The sequence below is a fragment of the Dipodomys merriami genome, unplaced genomic scaffold, assembly GCF_024711535.1.
Source record: "Dipodomys merriami isolate MVZ:Mamm:240054 unplaced genomic scaffold, mDipMer1.0.p SCAF_122, whole genome shotgun sequence".
In the NCBI taxonomy this organism is placed as follows: domain Eukaryota; kingdom Metazoa; phylum Chordata; class Mammalia; order Rodentia; family Heteromyidae; genus Dipodomys; species Dipodomys merriami.
Window position 1 is genome coordinate 2,966,324 of NW_027202516.1, and position 18,118 is coordinate 2,984,441.

General features: G+C 49.6%; 1 protein-coding gene across 11 annotated transcripts in view; it reads left to right on the forward strand.

Moving 5' to 3' along the window:
* The first annotated feature begins 1,104 nt into the window (after window positions 1-1,104).
* The window catches only part of Mcm3 (minichromosome maintenance complex component 3), a 29,851-nt gene continuing 12,837 nt past the window's right edge, over window positions 1,105-18,118 (forward strand). Inside the window, exons 1-9 of one of the 11 annotated variants that reach the window (XM_070017308.1) lie at window positions 1,105-1,171; window positions 3,658-3,724; window positions 4,485-4,655; window positions 5,046-5,191; window positions 7,586-7,725; window positions 15,087-15,585; window positions 16,586-16,698; window positions 17,123-17,331; window positions 17,748-17,878. In XM_070017308.1, coding sequence (XP_069873409.1) covers window positions 15,508-15,585; window positions 16,586-16,698; window positions 17,123-17,331; window positions 17,748-17,878 — 531 coding nt within the window. In that variant the 5' untranslated portion in view covers window positions 1,105-1,171; window positions 3,658-3,724; window positions 4,485-4,655; ... (1 more) ...; window positions 7,586-7,725; window positions 15,087-15,507. Of the gene's footprint in view, window positions 1,172-1,408; window positions 1,430-1,460; window positions 1,551-2,701; window positions 2,725-3,657; window positions 3,725-4,484; window positions 4,656-5,045; window positions 5,192-7,104; window positions 7,286-7,334; window positions 7,447-7,585; window positions 7,726-13,289; window positions 13,310-15,086; window positions 15,586-16,585; window positions 16,699-17,122; window positions 17,332-17,747; window positions 17,879-18,118 lie in introns of those variants that run through there. The other 10 variants (XM_070017313.1, XM_070017306.1, XM_070017314.1 and 7 more) reach the window with 10 other exon arrangements.

Consider the following 18,118-nt stretch of genomic DNA (forward strand, 5'->3'; position numbering starts at 1 on the left):
TATTTACTACTGTCACCTCATCTTCCACCCTCCAAACCCAGGCTGGGCCCACCTGCTATGGTTTGGCTCTTGCCAATTCAGCAATTTTGTTGCCTACTCTGAAGGTAACTCCAAAGCAAGCTAATTCTCCAAAATCATTCTCAACAATGACAGCATCACCAGAATTAGTGCACAGCTTGCCAAGAGAAAGCTTCTGAAGGGGAGAAATACTCATTTGAATGTATAAACACTCGCCTGGTTACTTTAACAGTTGAATACAGAATTGGAAGCATCAGCTAGCTTTATGTCCAAGGGGCCAGATCTGCTGCTGCAATGATGCAGGTTTTTCATGCAAGGTTCTGGGACTCTAATAAGCACTATACACCCCTTCATGCAGCAAAGCTGTCCTGAAATGGTCTTTATAAAATGAACACATTGCCCTACCACTAGCTTGAATGATTACTGGAGAGATTTTCTTTTTTAAGGGAAAAAAATGAGCAAGACTCAACAAATGCTAGTCGGCAAAATTGTCCTGGTAGGGAGCTCATCTGGGTGAGTGTGAGAAGCCAGGGCGTATGTGTGTGTGTGTGGGGGGGGGACCTCCCATAGGGAGATTCCCTTGGGATTTGCAGGCCCTGGGCTTCCCGAATTGCTTCTTCCAGCAAAGAAAACAGTTACTGTGGACAACCAGCACTATAGGAGGAGCTGGTGGTCAGCGGTGATAACTGATGGTTGGCAGGAATGGCAGGAAAACGAGCTGCTCATTTGCTGGTGGTGTGTAGACAGCACCAGCTTCCACCCCAGGAGGGAAGGCGACTTCAAGGTCAGCCCGGCAGCCCTCGGTAATGGTAACGGTAACGGTAACGGTAACGGTAACGGGCAGCCCTCGGTAACGGCCTTCTTTTCAGGATGGGCCTGAAGTCCCCTGCCGGAAGGACCTCGGTCAGGGTTTGCGGGCCGTGCGTGTGTGCATGCGCACACGTGTGTGTGTGTGTGTGTGTGTGTGTGTGTGTGTGTGTGCGCGCGCGCATGGACCACAGCCAGCGTGTTAGGGGGCCGGAACAGCGGGTTTGTGGGCCGTGCGTGTGCGCACGCGTGAGTGTGCACGCGCGCGTACACGCGTTGCTGACTTTGCTCCAGCCTGGCTCCGGTGGCACAGGAGCACACAGCACCCGAGGACGCACCTCCACCGGTGGGTGGTGCCCCGACTTCCCCGGGGCCGGGGCTGGCCTGGGAGCACGAGCCCCTCCAAGCGTCCACAGCCGTCCTCAGGGCCGGGGTCCGGGGTGCGGCTGAGACCCCGCGCCCGCCCACTGGCGCGCCCGCTTTCAGCACGACTCTGCGCGGGGCCACAGCCCGGGGCTCCCCTCCCAGATGCCCCGCGGGCACCCTCCCCTCCCCTCTCCGGACACCCCCTCCCCTCCGGACACCCTCTCCTCTCCCCTCCTAGGTACCCCTCCCCTCCCCTCCTCGGACACCCCCTTCTTCCGGGCCTGCGTCCACCGGGCACCTCCCTGGAGGGCGCCCCGAGAACGCAGCCTGCCGCTTCCTTTCCTCGACGCCCCCTCCGGGTACAGCCCTGGCTCCCCGGCTCCCCAGCTCCTACCTCCCCAGCTCCCCACCTCGCCAGCTGCCCACCTCCCCGGCTCCCCCCCCACCTGCTCCCCCCACCTCCCCGGCTCCCCCCACCTCCCCGGCTCCCCCCCCACCTGCTCCCCCCACCTCCCCGGCTCCCCCCCACCTCCCCTGCTCCCCCCACCTCCCCGGCTCCCCTGCTCCTACCTCCCCGGCTCCCCCCCACCTCCCCGGCTCCCCCCACCTCCCCGGCTCCTCTGCTCCTACCTCCCCGGCTCCCCACCTCCCCGGCTCCCCACCTCCCCGGCTCCCCCCCACCTCCCCGGCTCCCCCCACCTCCCCGGCTCCTCTGCTCCTACCTCCCCCCCTCCCCAGCTCCCCGGCTCCCCCCCTCCCCGGCTCCCCCCCTCCCCGGCTCCCCCCCTCCCCGGCTCCCCACCTCCCCGGCTCCCCCCCTCCCCGGCTCCCCACCTCCCCGGCTCCCCCCCTCGCCGGCTCCCCGGCTCCCACCTCCCCTGTTCCCACCTCCGCGCTGGACTCGCCAGCAGGAGCCGCCAAGCCCGGCCCGCGCCCGCGTCTGCAGCCCGCAACCGAGACCTGCTCGGGCGGCGGGCGAAGACCTGGGCGGGCCTGGAGGGCGGGCGGGCCGGGCACTGGGCTCCGCCCCTCCAGGCCCGGGCGGGACGCGGCCCCTCCGCTCCGCTCAGGGCTCCTTTCAACTGCGAGCCCGGCCCAGCCACAAGACCACCCCGGGGAGCCGGGGGCCGGCCGGCCTCCGTGTCGGGGCTAGTCCGCGTGACTCCCCGCGAGGGCCGGGCCGCGGGCTGGGTGCGGCCGCCCCGCCCCGCCCCGCCCCCTCAGCCGTGGCCCCGCGGCGCAGGCGCAGGGGCTCCCGGGCGGGACGGCGGGCTCGGGACGGCCCCCACGGCGTCGGCCGACACCCGCGGCACCCCGCCCCCGCCGGGAGCACCGCCACGCCCCGGGTGCCCAGTCCGGGAACCAGGGTGTGGACGGGAGCCGCCGGCCGCCGGGGGCCGTGCCTGGCTCGCGCGCCCCCCACGCTCCCACACACTCACACTTTAGTATGAGGAAGCACGTGTGCTTCTCAAACCGACCCCTGGACCCTTTCCCGGGGGCAGTGGCCCCGAGTCCGGGCCTGAGCCAGGACGGGTGAGCCTGCGCCCCTGGGCCGCGTGCGGTTAACGGGGCTCTGCTCGGTTCCCACGCAGCCAGGCCCCCCCTCTGCGGTGCGGTCACAGCCCGCTTGCGTCTGGGGCAGCAGCGCGGCAGGATGCTCTGCTAACCCGAGAAGCTGTCAGAGCCCGGCCCGCGAGGGGCGGGGAGGCCACGCCCACTTCCCTGGGTGTAACACTCAGCTCCCCCCGCGGGAGGCCACGCCCACTTCCCTGGGTGTAACACTCAGCTCCTCCCCCCGCGGGAGGCCACGCCCACTCACCTGGGTGCAACATTCAGCCCTCCCCCCGCGGGGAGGCCACGCCCACTCACCTGGGTGCAACACTCAGCCCTCCCCCCCGCGGGGAGGCCACGCCCACCCACCTGGGTGCAACACTCAGCCCCCCCCCCCACGGCGGGAGGCCACGCCCACTCACCTGGGTGCAACACTCAGCCCTCCCCCCCGCGGGAGGCCACGCCCACTCACCTGGGTGCAACACTCAGCCCTCCCCCCGCGGGGAGGCCACGCCCACTTCCCTGGGTGTAACACTCAGCTCCCCCCCCCGCGGGAGGCCACGCCCACTTCCCTGGGTGTAACACTCAGCTCCCCCCCCCGCGGGAGGCCACGCCCACTCACCTGGGTGCAACACTCAGCCCTCCCCCCTGCGGAGAGTGATAGAGCCATAATTGCTAAACTTCCTATGTTTAGGTGATGCGGGAAGACAGAACAGTGAACCTTACCATAACATGCAGAAATGAAAATATGACTTTGGTTAAACCATTTGCCTGCAACATGTTGGTATATATAGATATCAACATGTGTAGTATGAAACTGTTGTGCCCTAAAAGACTTTTTTAAGACCTACTTGTGAAAACTTAAATATCTCATCTCAGAAAGACTGAGGGTCATTAATTTCTTTACTGTCTTAGTGACGGAAAGAAGACTGGAAGGATGAACTGGAAATTAGCTCATCCCAAGGTTGGAACACAGTGACTGGTAATTAATTTAACCTTTCCTTGCTTCAGGATCCTTCTGTGTGACATGGAAATACTTATGTTGCCTATTTAATCTAGTTACTGATAGAATTAGGTGACAGGACATAATATACAGTTAGCATTGTGGATTTTGCATAGTGAGGGCTTGATAAATGTAGGCAAAAGGCAATGTTTTGGTTTAAGTGGTGGTTTGTGGATCTTTGTTACAATAATTTCTGCTTGGAGAACACATAATGTTTTGGTGGACTATACAGGAAGAATCTGAGTCAACTTGAATATATATATATATATATATATATATATATATATATATATATATATGTATATATATCTCCTAAAGTCAAATCTGTTATTGCTTGGCATCTGTCATCAGAGCGCTATCCACCTTGGCTGTTCTATTATAGATCCCCGGCCAACTGAACACCTGGGTAGAATAATCATGATACTAATTGCACCTACGGGATGCTAAAGAACTGTGATTGAACCAGGTTAAATCTAAGTAAGAGGAATGGTTTTCTTGTATTGTGTGTCTACTTTGCATCATTTCATGGTGGAATGGTTGAGGGTCACTAATATTTATTGAATTTCCATCTGGAATTGTTCACCGTATACCAGGTTCTTAAAAACTGCTTTTGCTAAAAAGCACAGACTACTTAGGCTCACAAATCAACTAGCATCAGGCAAAAGCTAAGTGTACCCGCCATTATTTTATGTCTGAGTTCTCTCCTGAAGTCACTTTATATCTCTATCTTGGATTCCAGGGAGAAGCAGACAGGAAGGACTGGACCACCGTGCAGGTATCAATGACTCTTCCTGTAACACGGGTGCCTCTCGACAATCCTCTCAGATTCGGGACTAGAGAAGGAATGTCACTTGAACTTACCCAGATGGAAAACTAAGGCTTGAATATCAGGACTTCTTCACACCCTTAGGTAGTGTGTGTCAGTATGCCCAGCAGTCTAGAGCTTATTTTAGTCCATCCTCTATTGTCAATGATCCTCTAAGGATCATTAGCAAGGCACAGATCAACCTCTGCTGAACTGCTGGGGTGGGGTGGGCATAGGCTAAGAACATCCTGAAGGGACAGAGTGTTCTTTCTGTCTTCCACTCTTTAGGCTCTCTCAGGGAGAGCATCTTGGCTCTCAGTTTGCTCTTAGGATGGAAAGATGAAAATGGCAATCTTGGGCAAGTTGAGTAACGATTGCATTATTCATGCTTGATTCTGGCCTGGGTTCAGGGTTTTAATGACAAAAAAAAAATCAATGCAACATTTGACCAGTTTAATTCAACACATGTTTACTGAGTCTGTTTTCATTGTGTAGAGGTAAGCCAAGGAGCCAAAGCTGGCCTGTCCATGTACCCATCTGGAAAGCCTCTTGCGTGGGAGATGAGATCTAGCTAAAGCAGCCCAGAGTGCTCCACTAGGACCCCTGGTGTACCTCTCAGGGACCTGGGTGTGGGCAAAGTGGTGAGTTTGGTTAAGGGTAGATGACCTTCCATCAAATGAGGTCAGCATCTTGGGCTGTTCCTCTTTTCGATACTTACATATCTATGCATCAAGATGGACTATATAGACCACATAATGCAGAGACATATGCAGTCTGTCATTCTAAGGTTTAATAAAATGCAAAAGGTAATAGTGTAACATTACCTATGTTTTTAAAAAAGATATGTATATCATATATATAACACATATATACATGTAATACATGTATGTTTAAATATATTTTAAAATAAGAAAAGTAAAAGTTGTGCATTCATAATATTTCTAGAATTTAATTCTCCTTTTCACAATTTTCAAAATATGCTTAATAAATACTTAAACGAATGGCTGTTGTTCATTGCTCCATGCCAACGTGTAATTCAAATGGGCTATAATTAATTTGTAACAAATTATGGGGCAGAGACAATGAAGTAAATTTTAGCAATTGTAGTGGTGTGTGGGATGCTTTGTGAGCACCCTGTGTTTATAAGCTCATAACAACAACAAATAATATTTATTGTTCCAATTGGATATTCACACAGCTACCCTGTAACGGCAACCGTAAGCTGCCAGTGCCACTCAGCCCTCAGTGGCCTAGCAAGAGCTGGCGGCAGGGACGTCAGCTCTGTGCCCACAGTTCCAGGAGCCTGCGTTGCTTAGAGGGACACCGAGCGGTTAATGGGCACAACTGGCTCCCTTCCTCCCGTGTCCCATTTAACACACGGTCAAGGCCTCTTAACCCCTCTTTTAAATCAGAGCTCAAAGACACTTACGCCAACTCACGCATTTCTTACTGAGATTTTGTTCAGCAAAGGGGAGGGTGGGGCTTAGCTGCTTCAAATTCTCTCTCTTCCCTTTTAGACAAATCCAATTATCCCTAACCCCACTCCATTTGTGGTGAGGGGGTCAATACATTGTTTAGATCAGAAAGGAAGCGCTCTATTAGGATGCCTGGGGACACTAGAGGGCCACCAGGCTATTATTCAATATGCAATGTTCTATTGTTCATCCTTTGGTCTATCTAGAAAATATTTCTTGAAAACTCTTTCAGTGCTCTAAGTCCTTTGCTGAAGGCTGAGGTCAGAGGTGCAGGTGGCAGAGGTGAAGTGAGCTCCCATCTAAGGGAGCACACAGTGTGATACCAGCGGGGGTGTGAGGAGACCCGCAGACAGTGCCCACTCTCAGCTCTCCTGGGTGTTCAGTGTTGAAAGGATCAGCAAACAGGTCCTGGGTGAACTGGGGGAGGAGGCATCGAAAACGCAGGAAGTGGGGCACAAACTCCTCCAGGCCACTTGCAGGAAACGTCAGCCGTGAGTGTGTTGGAAACCTGTGGATGCAGCCCCCGCTCACCCCCAAAGTGGAGGAGGAGAGGGTTTACCCACAAGCAAGTCATTTTACTGTTGATTACTTAACCATACACAGGGAATATAAACAAATATAAACATCATCCTGTGGTCTCCAGTGGCCTGTCCTGAGTCATAAACTCCTCACTCAGGTGAACAGTGTTCATGAACAGCTCTTCTCTCTTCCATTCACCCCTCTAGTTCCTCAAATTAGCACCAACATTTAGCATCATTTCATACAGTGTAAGTCAGGTAGGTGAACCATCTTCCTTCTTTTTCCTCTTAGGTAAGTTTCCGTGCTTCTGCTGGGCTCCAAGTACAGTGAACTGAGCTCAGGGTCGGGTACCTAGCAGAGCTGGATCACTGGGTCTTCCATGAGGTCTCATTTAGATATGCATTTGAAAGGCATTTGAAAGGTGTTAGAACAGAAGACCTTCTGCCAACTTGCTTGCCTTAGGGAGTACTCTAAGGAGTGAAACCGCTGACCTCCGTTGGGGGTGGAGATCGGATCATGTTGAGGCCCTCAGGCCATTGTATTTATCAGTCTCCATTCTGCGGGAACCACTGCAGTCCTCAGGTGTTAGGTTACTTGCTGTGGGAGATGAAAATGTGTAAGGAGGGAGCTCCCTTGGGGAGATGTTTTGTCTTTGAAAGTTCTGGCTGACAGCCTGGCTAGGGCCGTGAGAAATGGGGATAAGGAGACCATGGGCAGTGGCTCTCACCACGTAGACTAGAGGTGAGGAGAGCTTGGAGGACAGCGAAGGTGTTGTGACTTGGAGGAGCAAGTCCAGAGGAGCTCCAAAGGCAAACTCAGTAGCTCTTGGTGACTAGTTGGAGGGTTGGACCCTCTTACCTGTGCATTCCCATAGAACACTGTTAGAATATATGTGCATATATGTAAGTACTGGGGTTTGAACTCAGGATTCACACTTCCTAGGATGCTCTGTTGTTGAGTCACATATCCAGCCCCTGTGTGCGCCACTTACTTCTGAGTTAGTCTTGATTCCTGACTGTGACCTGCCTGTTTTGTTTCCAGTTGCAGTGGGGATGACAGACACCTGCCACCACACCCAGCTTCTCTGCTGAGATAAAACCTCCAGGACTTTTCTGCTATGGCTGGCCAGGGACCGTGAGCCTTCCAGACTTAATCTTACGGATGTGAACTACTGATGCCTGGTAAATAAAATTTTGCTGTTATTAAAGTCTCCTGCATACTTCCCTGAAGGATGAGAATGTATGAATATCGAACCCAGCTATATTTCTAGCACATTGCTCAGTGCCTGATAAAGAAAGATCTTTTCACAAGATTATGGATAAGAGGATGAATGAATGACATAAAGAGTAAGCCCTACATAAAGGCCCAAGATACTGGTGGCTAGGGAAGCTGTCAAGGGAGGAGGTGAAGGAAGAAGTGGAGGTTTGAGTCTCAGAGTGGTTTCATTTTGATCATGCTGGGTTTGAGGTATAGATGGGATCTCTGGCTCCAGTTGGGTCCCAGGAGACAGTCTTAGACCGCTGTAATAGATTAGGAAGTTGTCAGCGAATGGGTGGGCATTCATAGCACAGAGTAGGTAGAACAAATATATAGGGAGAAACCAATGGCATAATGGACAGAGAAGTCCTTTTTATCCAGAAGGCTGGTAGCTTTTGATTTTCTCCTTATTTTTATTTTTACTGGCATATCATTCACATGACATAAAATATCATTTTAAAGTATATGATTACGTAGTTTTTAGTCACTTTACAAATAACAATTTGATATCCTTATATGATTTTGTGCACTTATTCAGCTTATTAAAAACTAAAATAAAAGAAATTATGTCACTCTTTGGTAGAAGAGAAACAAGGGAACTGTTTGGTAGCGCCCAGATGTGTTGGAGTGGAGACTGCGGGTCTTTCTGAGCCTCACCGTGGCCATGCTACCTCCTTGGTAGACACCAGTATGTCCAGAATGCGGGGTCTCATTTTATTTATTCTTTCAATGCCTGTATTTCTCAATTCTAAAAGTCTCAGGTCGGCCTTATGTTTAGGATCCTGTTCTGATGATTCATTTTAATAGAAGTTCTTTAAAAACACTGTTTCCTTTAGCTTGTAAACCAACATTTTGTGGACCTTAGTTGTATAAATTTTTTTTTTTGTCGGTGGTGGGGCTTGAACTCTGGGCTATCCCTCAGCTCTTCAGTTCAAGGCAAGCACTCTACCACCGCTTGAGCCACAGCACCACTTGTGGTTTTCTAGTGGTTTATTGGAGATAAGAGTCTCACGAACTTTCCTGCCCGGACTGGCTTTGAACCGTGATCCTCAGATCACGGTTAGGATTACAGGCGTGAGCCACCAGCGTCTGGCTTAGTTGTCTAAATTTTTAAATAAGGCTTTAAACTCAATGGCCAATAGAGTAGTCTCCAGCTCTGTGTGCTGATGCTGGGTTTATGTTTGTTGGTTTGTTTTGAGAGGGATCTTTCTATGTCACCCAGACTGGTCTTGAACTCCTGGGTTCAGTAAGCCTCCTGCTGCAGCCTCCCAAGTAGTTCAGATTTCAGGCACATGGCACCATGCCAAGCTTCATTTATTTTAAAATAAATGTCATTGGAGTATTTCATACTCCAAATAATGAAGATGGCTTTGGTGTATGACAGTGAATAAAGAAAGAATATAGGGCTGGGAAGGTGGCTCAGTGGTAGAGTGCTTGCCCTGTATACACGAGGCCCTGGGTTCGATTCCTCAGCACCACATAAGCAGAAAAAGCCAGAAGTGGTGCTGTGGCTCAACTGGTAAAGCGCTAGCCTTGAGTTGAAGAGCTGAGGGACAGAGCCTAGGCCCAGAGTTCAAGCCCCATGACCGACAAAAAAGAAAAAGAATATTTTAAAAGCCATCTTCCCTAGACCTCATAGGCTCTCTACCAATACCTTCCACTCTCTTCCTAACTTAGCACAGAGAGAAGCAGGTGGCTAACCAGATGGATACAGGCCAGGAAAATTTTCTATTGGGGTTGGTTTTAGGTCAGAGATATATTTTGGAGGCTCATCAAAGCATGCAATGAAAAGCTTGGAAAAGAGCTGAACTTTAAACCTCTCAGCTTCTCAGAGATTTTTGTTTTGATCTTTGCAGCACATAAAATAGAAAATTATAGTGCCAATAGTTTTTCTTCCCTTTCTAAAATTAACAGACTATTGAAGGGCTGGAAGGATAATGAAAACCCGTATTTCTTTTGGTCTTCAGACACCTGTGGGAAGGAAAGCAGTCGAGACACTGTACTTCACTCACTACAGGGCGGGTGAATGACCAGTGCAATCATCTCTGCAGCTCTGCTCCTCTGCCTCATGCATGTGTCTACATCTTTCTATTCGTAATGTCCAGTGAGTAGGGTGGCGCATTCCAAAGCCTGGCTTCTACTCTGTCAAAGTAACTGAATGCTGTGGACAGGAACTGTGGATTTTAAGACAGATGTTGCTATGAATCCAACACTAATGAACATTCAGCTTACTTCAGAATGCACTGGTTCTCCGGGGCCCTTTGCTCCAGATGCAGGCATCATAATTTTATGATTTGATTGTTTTTCTTTAAAGTTTTAGAATAAATGGATTGTTTCACTGAAGTATAGTTAATCTATACTTTTTAAACATTTGTTTGATTGTTTTTTTTTTTTGTTGTTTTTTTTTTGGTCGGCCGTGGGGCTTGAACTCTGGGCCTGGGCGCTGTCTCTCAGCTCTTCAGCTCAAGGCAAGCGCTCTACCACTTGAGCTACAGTGCCACTTCCTACTTTTTAAACATTTGAACAAAATATAATTTCCGTGCCCTCTTCACAATATGTGAGATAATATTTTCAAATGGAATGGCAAAGTTGCATGCTTCTACTTATTACTACTGGTTTTGGGAGACTTGCATGTCTCTTAAATTTCTCTTCCTTTGTGTCTTAACTGAAAGGGCAATTATTCTTTCTTTGTAAACCAAAGTACCAAAACCTTCTCCATGCTTGCTGTATCTCCTCAGATACTGTCCTGCTTACCTCCATATAATTTCGTACTCCCTCCCACCCCTTCCAAAGGTGACACTTTTAGGTCTGATTTTCCCTTTGAAATGTCTCATTTTCTTTTTTCTTTTCTTTTTTGTTTTTTGTTGGTCGTGGGGCTTGAACTCTGGGCCTGGGCGCTGTCCCTCAGCTCTTCAGCTCAAGGCGAGTGATCTACCACTTGAGCTACAGCGCCACTTCCGGTTTTCTCGTGGTTTATTGGAGATAGGAGTCTCACTGTCTCTCCTGCCCCGGGTTGGCTTTGAACCACGATCCTCAGATCTCAGCCTCCTGAGTAGCTAGGATTACAGGCGTGAGCCACCAGTGTCCGGCTCATTTTCACTTTTTTTTCTTTGTCCTTTTGTACTCTTCCCTGAGTACTCTCTCCTCAATTTGTTCTACAAGGGCTTTAGCCAGATTAACCTTGCTAAAGTGTGACTTTTATATCATCTCTCCTTTACTCAAAAGCCACCTAGGACCTCTTTGTCCCCAGATGAAGCACGGCTTTCTTCCTGTGCTCGTCAAGGCCCTGCAGGCCTGTGCACCAAGGCCAGATGCACCTGATTGCACCTGCTCCTCCAGTACACCCATCTGGCCCTCAGGCCTCTCTTGTGGGCACGCCAAGAACCAGGCCATTGTAGCCACATCTCCCTGCAGGTGACAGTGCCCACGCTGACCCGCAGTCATCCCTAAGAATCCAGCTGTGGATACTCAGCCTTCTTACGTTCCATGTATATAGTGGCATAGTATTTGCACATTTTCAGGTAAATTTGAAATCATCTCTAGATAGTGTATAATACCCTACCAGGCAAGGTACTGTGAAAATACTTAGTCTAGCAGATGAGGTCTTTTCAGGGAAATGTCTGGACTGGGGTGGGAAGGGGAAGGTGGCTGGAGTTTGGTTGTCTCAATTGTTCTGGAATGCTTCAGGCACTTTACTTTTCTCTCCCCATCTCTTGGCCTCTCTACATCTACCCATATACCATGACCACCACCAATGGTTGACATTTATTTAGTGCTTCTACATGCCAGGCACTTTTCTCAACATATGTGTGTGTACATGGGTGTGTGCGTGTGTGCCTTTAAAGTAACTTCTTTTTTATTTTTATTTTGGTTTCAGTCCTTGGGCTTGAACTCAGGGCCTGGGCACTGTCCCTGAGCTTTTGCTCAAGTCTAGCATTCTACCACTGGAGTCACAGCTCTACTTCCAGCTTATTTTTCTGATTAATTAGAGATAAGAGTCTCACAGACTTTTCTGCCCAGGCTGGCTTCAAACTGAGATCCTCAGATCTCAGCCTCCCGAGTCACTGGGAGGCTGGCTGAAGCCGCTGGCACTTGGCCTTTCTCAACATTTTATGTTTCTTATAGCTTCAGTGAGTACCTAAACATTCTTTGAGATGGCTATTCTACCCTAACTTGAAAGAGGAGGAAACTGAGGCACAGTGACTGAGTCAATTGCTTATAGTCAAGCAGCCAGCATAGCCAACTTTGGCCTGGTGCTTGAAGCCCTAGAGAACAACAACTTGGAGGTATTCTGACACACCACAGGTGATACCAGTCCTCTGGACTTCAGCAAGCCTATCCCTGCAGAGTGCTCCTTAAGCTTTCTTAGCAGCTGGGGGCATAGATTTTGTGACCTCTAAGCTTGCATGGCTTTTGATAGAATGTGGAAGTACTGACAGTGGATATGTAGAGTGCCTAAAACACCCTATCAACAACAGGTTTTGCAATGTATGTTGTTTTTGAATATAGATACACACTATTTAGGACATATTAGAAATGCTTATTATGGGTTTGTATGATACGTTTGATTACTTTTTGGCCCCTGGGGTCATAGAGCAATGGAAGGATTGCATACACTTTGTAATCTCTTTGTTTTTCACTGTCCTCCTGCAAACTTTGGCTTCCAGGGCGCCCCCTAGTGGCCATTTAGCCTTGGCAATTGGCATGGGTCCCTTAAGGGTTAAATTGGAAAGACAACAGATAGGAAAGCAAGAGTAAGAAAACCACAGGCACACTACTGTGGGAGTTTCTGTGTGCATCTTCCTTTTGCATCAGAAGTGCGGGGGTGGATAGACACTGGCTCCGCTAGCCCGGGCTGTGCATGAGGTTTATGTGAACGTCACTGTTTTTTCTTTCGAAGCACCTGTACCAATGGTTCTTTTGGGGCAGTTTGGAGGTGCGAGAGACAAGCAATGAATGGTGCTTCCTTTGCTTAATGATCTCATGTTCTCTGTTAAATATGTATAGCCTTCATGGCAGAAGATAAGGACATTAGAGTAAATTGGGTCTTTATCAAGGACCTGGCAGGATCCATTCATTAAATGAAATTTGTCTTTGTTTAGTCTCTAAATTTACCCCAGACTTGTGGAATGCTGCTACAGTAGAGCAGATTTACTAGAGAATTTCTTTTTTTTTTTTTTTGCCAGTCGTGGACCTGAACTCTGGGCCTAGGCGCTGTCTCTCAGCTCTTCAGCTCAAGGCAAGCGCTCTACCGCTTGAGCCACAGCGCCACTTCCAGCTTTTTCTGCTTATGTGGTGCAGAGGAATTGAACCCAGGGCTTCATGCATGCAAGGCAAGAACTCTACCACTGAGCCATCTCCTCAGCCCCTTACTAGAGAATTTCTAACTCAGTTTCCTCCTGCTACTTATGTGGAAATTGAAGCCCAGAAAAAAAAAATGTGTGTAAGTTTTAGGCTGTTACTCATTTGGACTTTCTACTGCAAATGACTTTGGAATTTATACTGCAAGTAAGCTTTTTTTTTCCTTTTTCTTTTTTCTGTCAGTCGTGGAGTCTGACCTCTGTACCTGGATGCTATCCCTGAGCTCTTCAGCTCAAGGCTAGTGCTCTATCACTTGAACCACAGCGCAGCGCCACTTCAGTCTTTTTCTGCTTATGTGGTGCTGAGGAATCGAACCTAGGGCCTCATGCATGCTAGGCAAGCGCTCTACCACTGAGCCACCTTCCCAGCCCCAGCTTCCTGGTTCTTTTAGTGCTAGTGTCAAGATATTATCAGTGGTGCGTTGATATGTTCATAAAATGACTTGTGATAAGCTGATAGAGATATTGTTAATAAGTATATTGTTAATATGTGTTAATAAGTAACTATCCCTTACTATATAATTGCAGAATCTCATTTTGGAATTTAACTTTGTACTTGATTATGCCAACTGATAGCTCGTTTTTAGTATGGATTTTTTTCCCCACTAGGATGGCATAAAACACATAGTAATGATGAACTGAATGACAGCTAGAAAAAAATATATATATAATCATACAAATAAGTAGCATACATATTTGTTTAGACATTTTATACTTGGGGAATTTATTACCACAGTGAGACTTGCAGAGCTTCACACATGAGCTAATCATTGATAGAAATTTCAGATACAGCGGGGTACTGGTGGCTCAGGCCTGTAAACCTAGCTACTCAGGAGACTGAGATCTGAGGATTACGGTTCAAAGCCATCCGGGGCAGGTAAATCCGTGAGACTCTTATCTCCAATAAACCACTAGAAAACCAGAAGTGGCGCTGTGGCTCAAGTGGGAGAGCACTCACCTTGTGCAACAACAGCGCCCAAACCCAGAGTTCAAGCCCCACGACCAACCAAAAGAAAAGAAATTTCAGATACAGGACTAACAAATGCTTTTATCTCAAAATCTGGTTTTTTAGTTTCTGTTTCAGTAAGAGAAAAAACATGCAGGAGCATTGGGCATGTTCTTTATTGTGTATTGAGTAGTTACATGGGTGACCTAGGTTAAAAAAATCATTTCAGATGGGAAGGTGGCTCAGTGGTAGAGTGCTTGCCTTGCATGCATGAGGACCTGGGTTCGATTCTTCAGCACCACATAAGCAGAAAAAGCTGGAAGTGGTGCTGTGGCTCAAGTGGTTGAGGGCTAACCTTGAGCTGAAGAGCTGAGGGACAGCGCCCAGGCCCAGAGTTAAGGCCCACAACCGACAAAAAAAAAAAAAAAAAAAAAGATTTGTGCATTTTACTATATGTAAATCACACCAAAAACAAACTAAAGTGTAATACAAATAACTGTGAGGTATCAACTGCAAGCGCAGTTGGACATGCAATTTGTCTCTCAAGTATAATTTCAGGTTTGCTAGGCAGCATTTTTAATTATTGACTGATGATCAGTTACTTTGCACTTTCTCTCCTGTTAATTTTTCAGTGAGCTTAATTACTTTAAATGATCTAGTGGTCTTTCCGTAAAGCGAGAGACCCTTTGCAATGAAGGCAGGTGGTATCCACATCCAGGCTGTGGGCAGTACAGAGGGGAGCTCCCAGGGGCACAGACACTGGGCCCCGTCCCCCCTTTTCCATTCTCCGTGCCCAGATATCAGGCAACGTTATTCACATGGGGTCTTGAACTGAATAATTTCCTCCTAAGGTCCTCCAATTCTACTTTCTGCCCCAGGGACTTTTAACCCCTTCCCCTCATACCGTTGGAGGGCAGTTATGATTTGCTTTCATGTTTTTACCCTCCTGCGTTGTAAAGCTCCATTTCGTAATGCTTAGGCCACTTTGAGCTGAGTCCAGCCGCCAAGCTAATTTGGACGCCAGCAAGAGAGGTAACCAACTGCAGCTTAGAAGAAACACGAATTTACCAACAGCTGGGAAAGAGGCCGGACTACAACTCCCAGAAGGCAACGCGTCCCCGTGGCTGAAGGCCCCGCCTCCGAGCAGGGGCGGGGCGGGGCGGGGAGGGAGAAACTGCAGGCATCGGAAAACCCTGGCGAGAAGAGCCGCCCACTCGGACGCTCAAGTTCCGGCTAAAGGTGTTAACCAATCGCCATGCGGGCCCGCTCCTCGAGTGCCCGCCTCTTCCGGGAGGTCCGCTCTGGTGGCGGGAAAAGTTGTGAAGTTTTCGCGCCAAGGCGGAGCTGCGGCCCGGGTTCCTCCGCGCGGCTCTGCGAGTGGCGGTCCTGAGGTGGCGGGCATGGCGGGCACCGTGGTGCTGGACGACGTGGAGCTGCGGGAGGCGCAGCGAGACTACCTGGACTTCTTGGATGACGAGGTGAGCGGGCGTCGCGGCGCTGCCCTGGCCGCTCCCCCGGACCCGAGGGCTCGGGCCTGGGCGCGCGGCCGCCCGGCCCCCTAGCGCCCTGCGGCGCCGTCCAGCCCCGGGCCCCGGCCTCCGCCCGGCCTCCGCCCGGCCCCCCAGCGCCCTGCGGCGCTGCCCAGCCCCGGGACCCGGCCTCCGCCCGGCCCCCCAGCGCCCTGCGGCGCCTCCTCGGCCCCGGGACTCCGACCTCCGAATGTGCTCGCCCGCGCTCTGCGCCCGGTGCCGAACGAGGCGACTTCCGGTGCCGGGTAGACCGGGCAGGGACTGGGGTCCCCGTGGGCGAGCGTCGGGGAAGCTTGATAAGCCAAAGCGGTTTGGGCACGAATGAGAGAAGGTCGTTCGCGGCTCATTCTTACTTCTATTTAAGCATCCAGAACGTGCTGGGAGGAGTGATACCGTCAAGGAAAGACATACCCATTTCCATTGGTCACTCAGTCCCTGTGCGTGGGTATGGATGGATGTATTATGTGCCAGTACTGGGGCTTGAACTGAGGGCTGGGTGCTGTCCTTTAGCTGTTGGTGTTCTACCGCTTGAGCCACAGTTCCCACTTCTGACTTTTTGATGGTTAATTGGAACTGAGTCTCTTGTACTCTCTTGCACTGTCCCTGCTGGCTTCCAACCAAGATCCTTAGATCTCAGCCTCTTGAGTAGCTAGGATTACGGGCGTGGAGCCACAGTGCCTGGCCTAAATGTACATGTTAGCAAGTTTTTTGAGCTCATTTTCATGTCCCATTAAGGCAGTGCCAGTGCTGAGGGCTGTGGATGAAGGTGGGGGTGATGGCATGGGCCCTGTAGTTATTATACTCTCCAGTAGAGGGCGAAGGTGAGTCAAGAACTGGTTAAGGCACACCGGGATTGAGCTGTTCCCAGGGTTCACTTACATATCCTCACCCTCACCAAGAGCTGCTTCTGATTGGACACATTTTTGAGTTTGTGGCTGTTGTTTTGTAGGAAGACCAAGGAATTTACCAGAGTAAAGTTCGAGAGCTGATCAGTGACAACCAATACCGGCTAATTGTCAATGTTAATGACCTGCGAAGGAAAAACGAGAAGAGGGCTAACCGGTGAGTCCACAGGCCAGTCAGCATCCTGTCACCGACAGACTGCCCACCTCCCTGGCGGTCAGATTGGAAAGTCTACGCGGGAGGGGACCTCATTAAAATGTGGTTAACCTAGAAGCCCTCATTGCCTTCTCTGCTCCTATACTTTATTTAGTTTTTAATTTGTTATTTTCAAAAGGAGATGGTTCACTTTTCTTCTCCATCCAGTGTTTAGTTGAATCTAATATTCATATCTTTGATAAATTAGTCTGCAGAACTGAAGACCAAAATCAAGGCTTTGCACTCACTAGGCAAGTCCTCTTCCCCAACCCCTGAAGCTGTATTTTTTTTACCATGATGATCTAAGAGTGGTTATTTCTATCGTGAGGGTTCATTTTCTTGAGTTCTACCTGCTCTGCCTAATTATTCTTTCTTTTGACCCCTGCAGCCTCCTGAGCAATGCCTTTGAGGAGCTGGTTGCCTTCCAGCGAGCCTTAAAAGATTTTGTGGCCTCCATCGATGCTACCTATGCCAAGCAGTATGAGGAGTTCTACATAGGACTGGAGGGCAGCTTTGGCTCTAAGCACGTCTCTCCTCGGACCCTTACTTCCTGCTTCCTCAGCTGCGTAGTCTGCGTGGAGGGCATTGTCACTAAATGTGCGTGGGTTAAAGGGGCACTAAGGAAGTGGAGGTGGGTTAGGCTTAGTCAGGAGAGCCTTACAACTCAGATGGCTTCAGAGAGGCAGGGTGTTGAAATTACATGGCAAAACTTGTGCAAGTTCACTGTGTCCATGTAAGTGACTGTGTGTTGGCAGAAGGAGGATTCTGCTGAGAGCTGATGGCAGTTTCATTTCCAACCGTGAATGACTGATTTTTAGTAACAATCAGTGGTACTTAGCATCTGACTTGGATATGGTGATGTTCTGTATGTAGATATAAAAATTATATATGGCAAGTGTTATGCAATAGCTTAATATGGTTGGGAGAACATCAGATTTGGAGCTCATGGATTTAGATGTCACTTCTGTTATTTACTTGTTTGGTGACTTTGTGTGCACATTTTTCATTCCAAGGCTCTCTAGTTCGGCCCAAAGTTGTTCGCAGTGTCCACTACTGCCCTGCTACCAAGAAGACTATAGAGCGGCGCTACTCCGACCTCACCACCCTTGTGGCCTTTCCATCTAGCTCTGTCTACCCCACCAAGGTGAAGGTCATGAAACAACTGGGCTTCCTTAGGGGTTGGAGTCAGAATGATTTTTAATCCAAGTTATTGTGTAATTCTGAAGTCTTTGTTTTAGAAGTAAGCAGGATGGAAAGTAAGGATTAGTCCAAAGGAAAGATTGATTGCCAGTTTAATGTGGAAACTTCACAAATATTTTTTTTCCAGTCCTGGGGCTTGAACTCAGGGCTGGGTGCTGTCCCTGAGCATCTTTTGCTCAAGGCT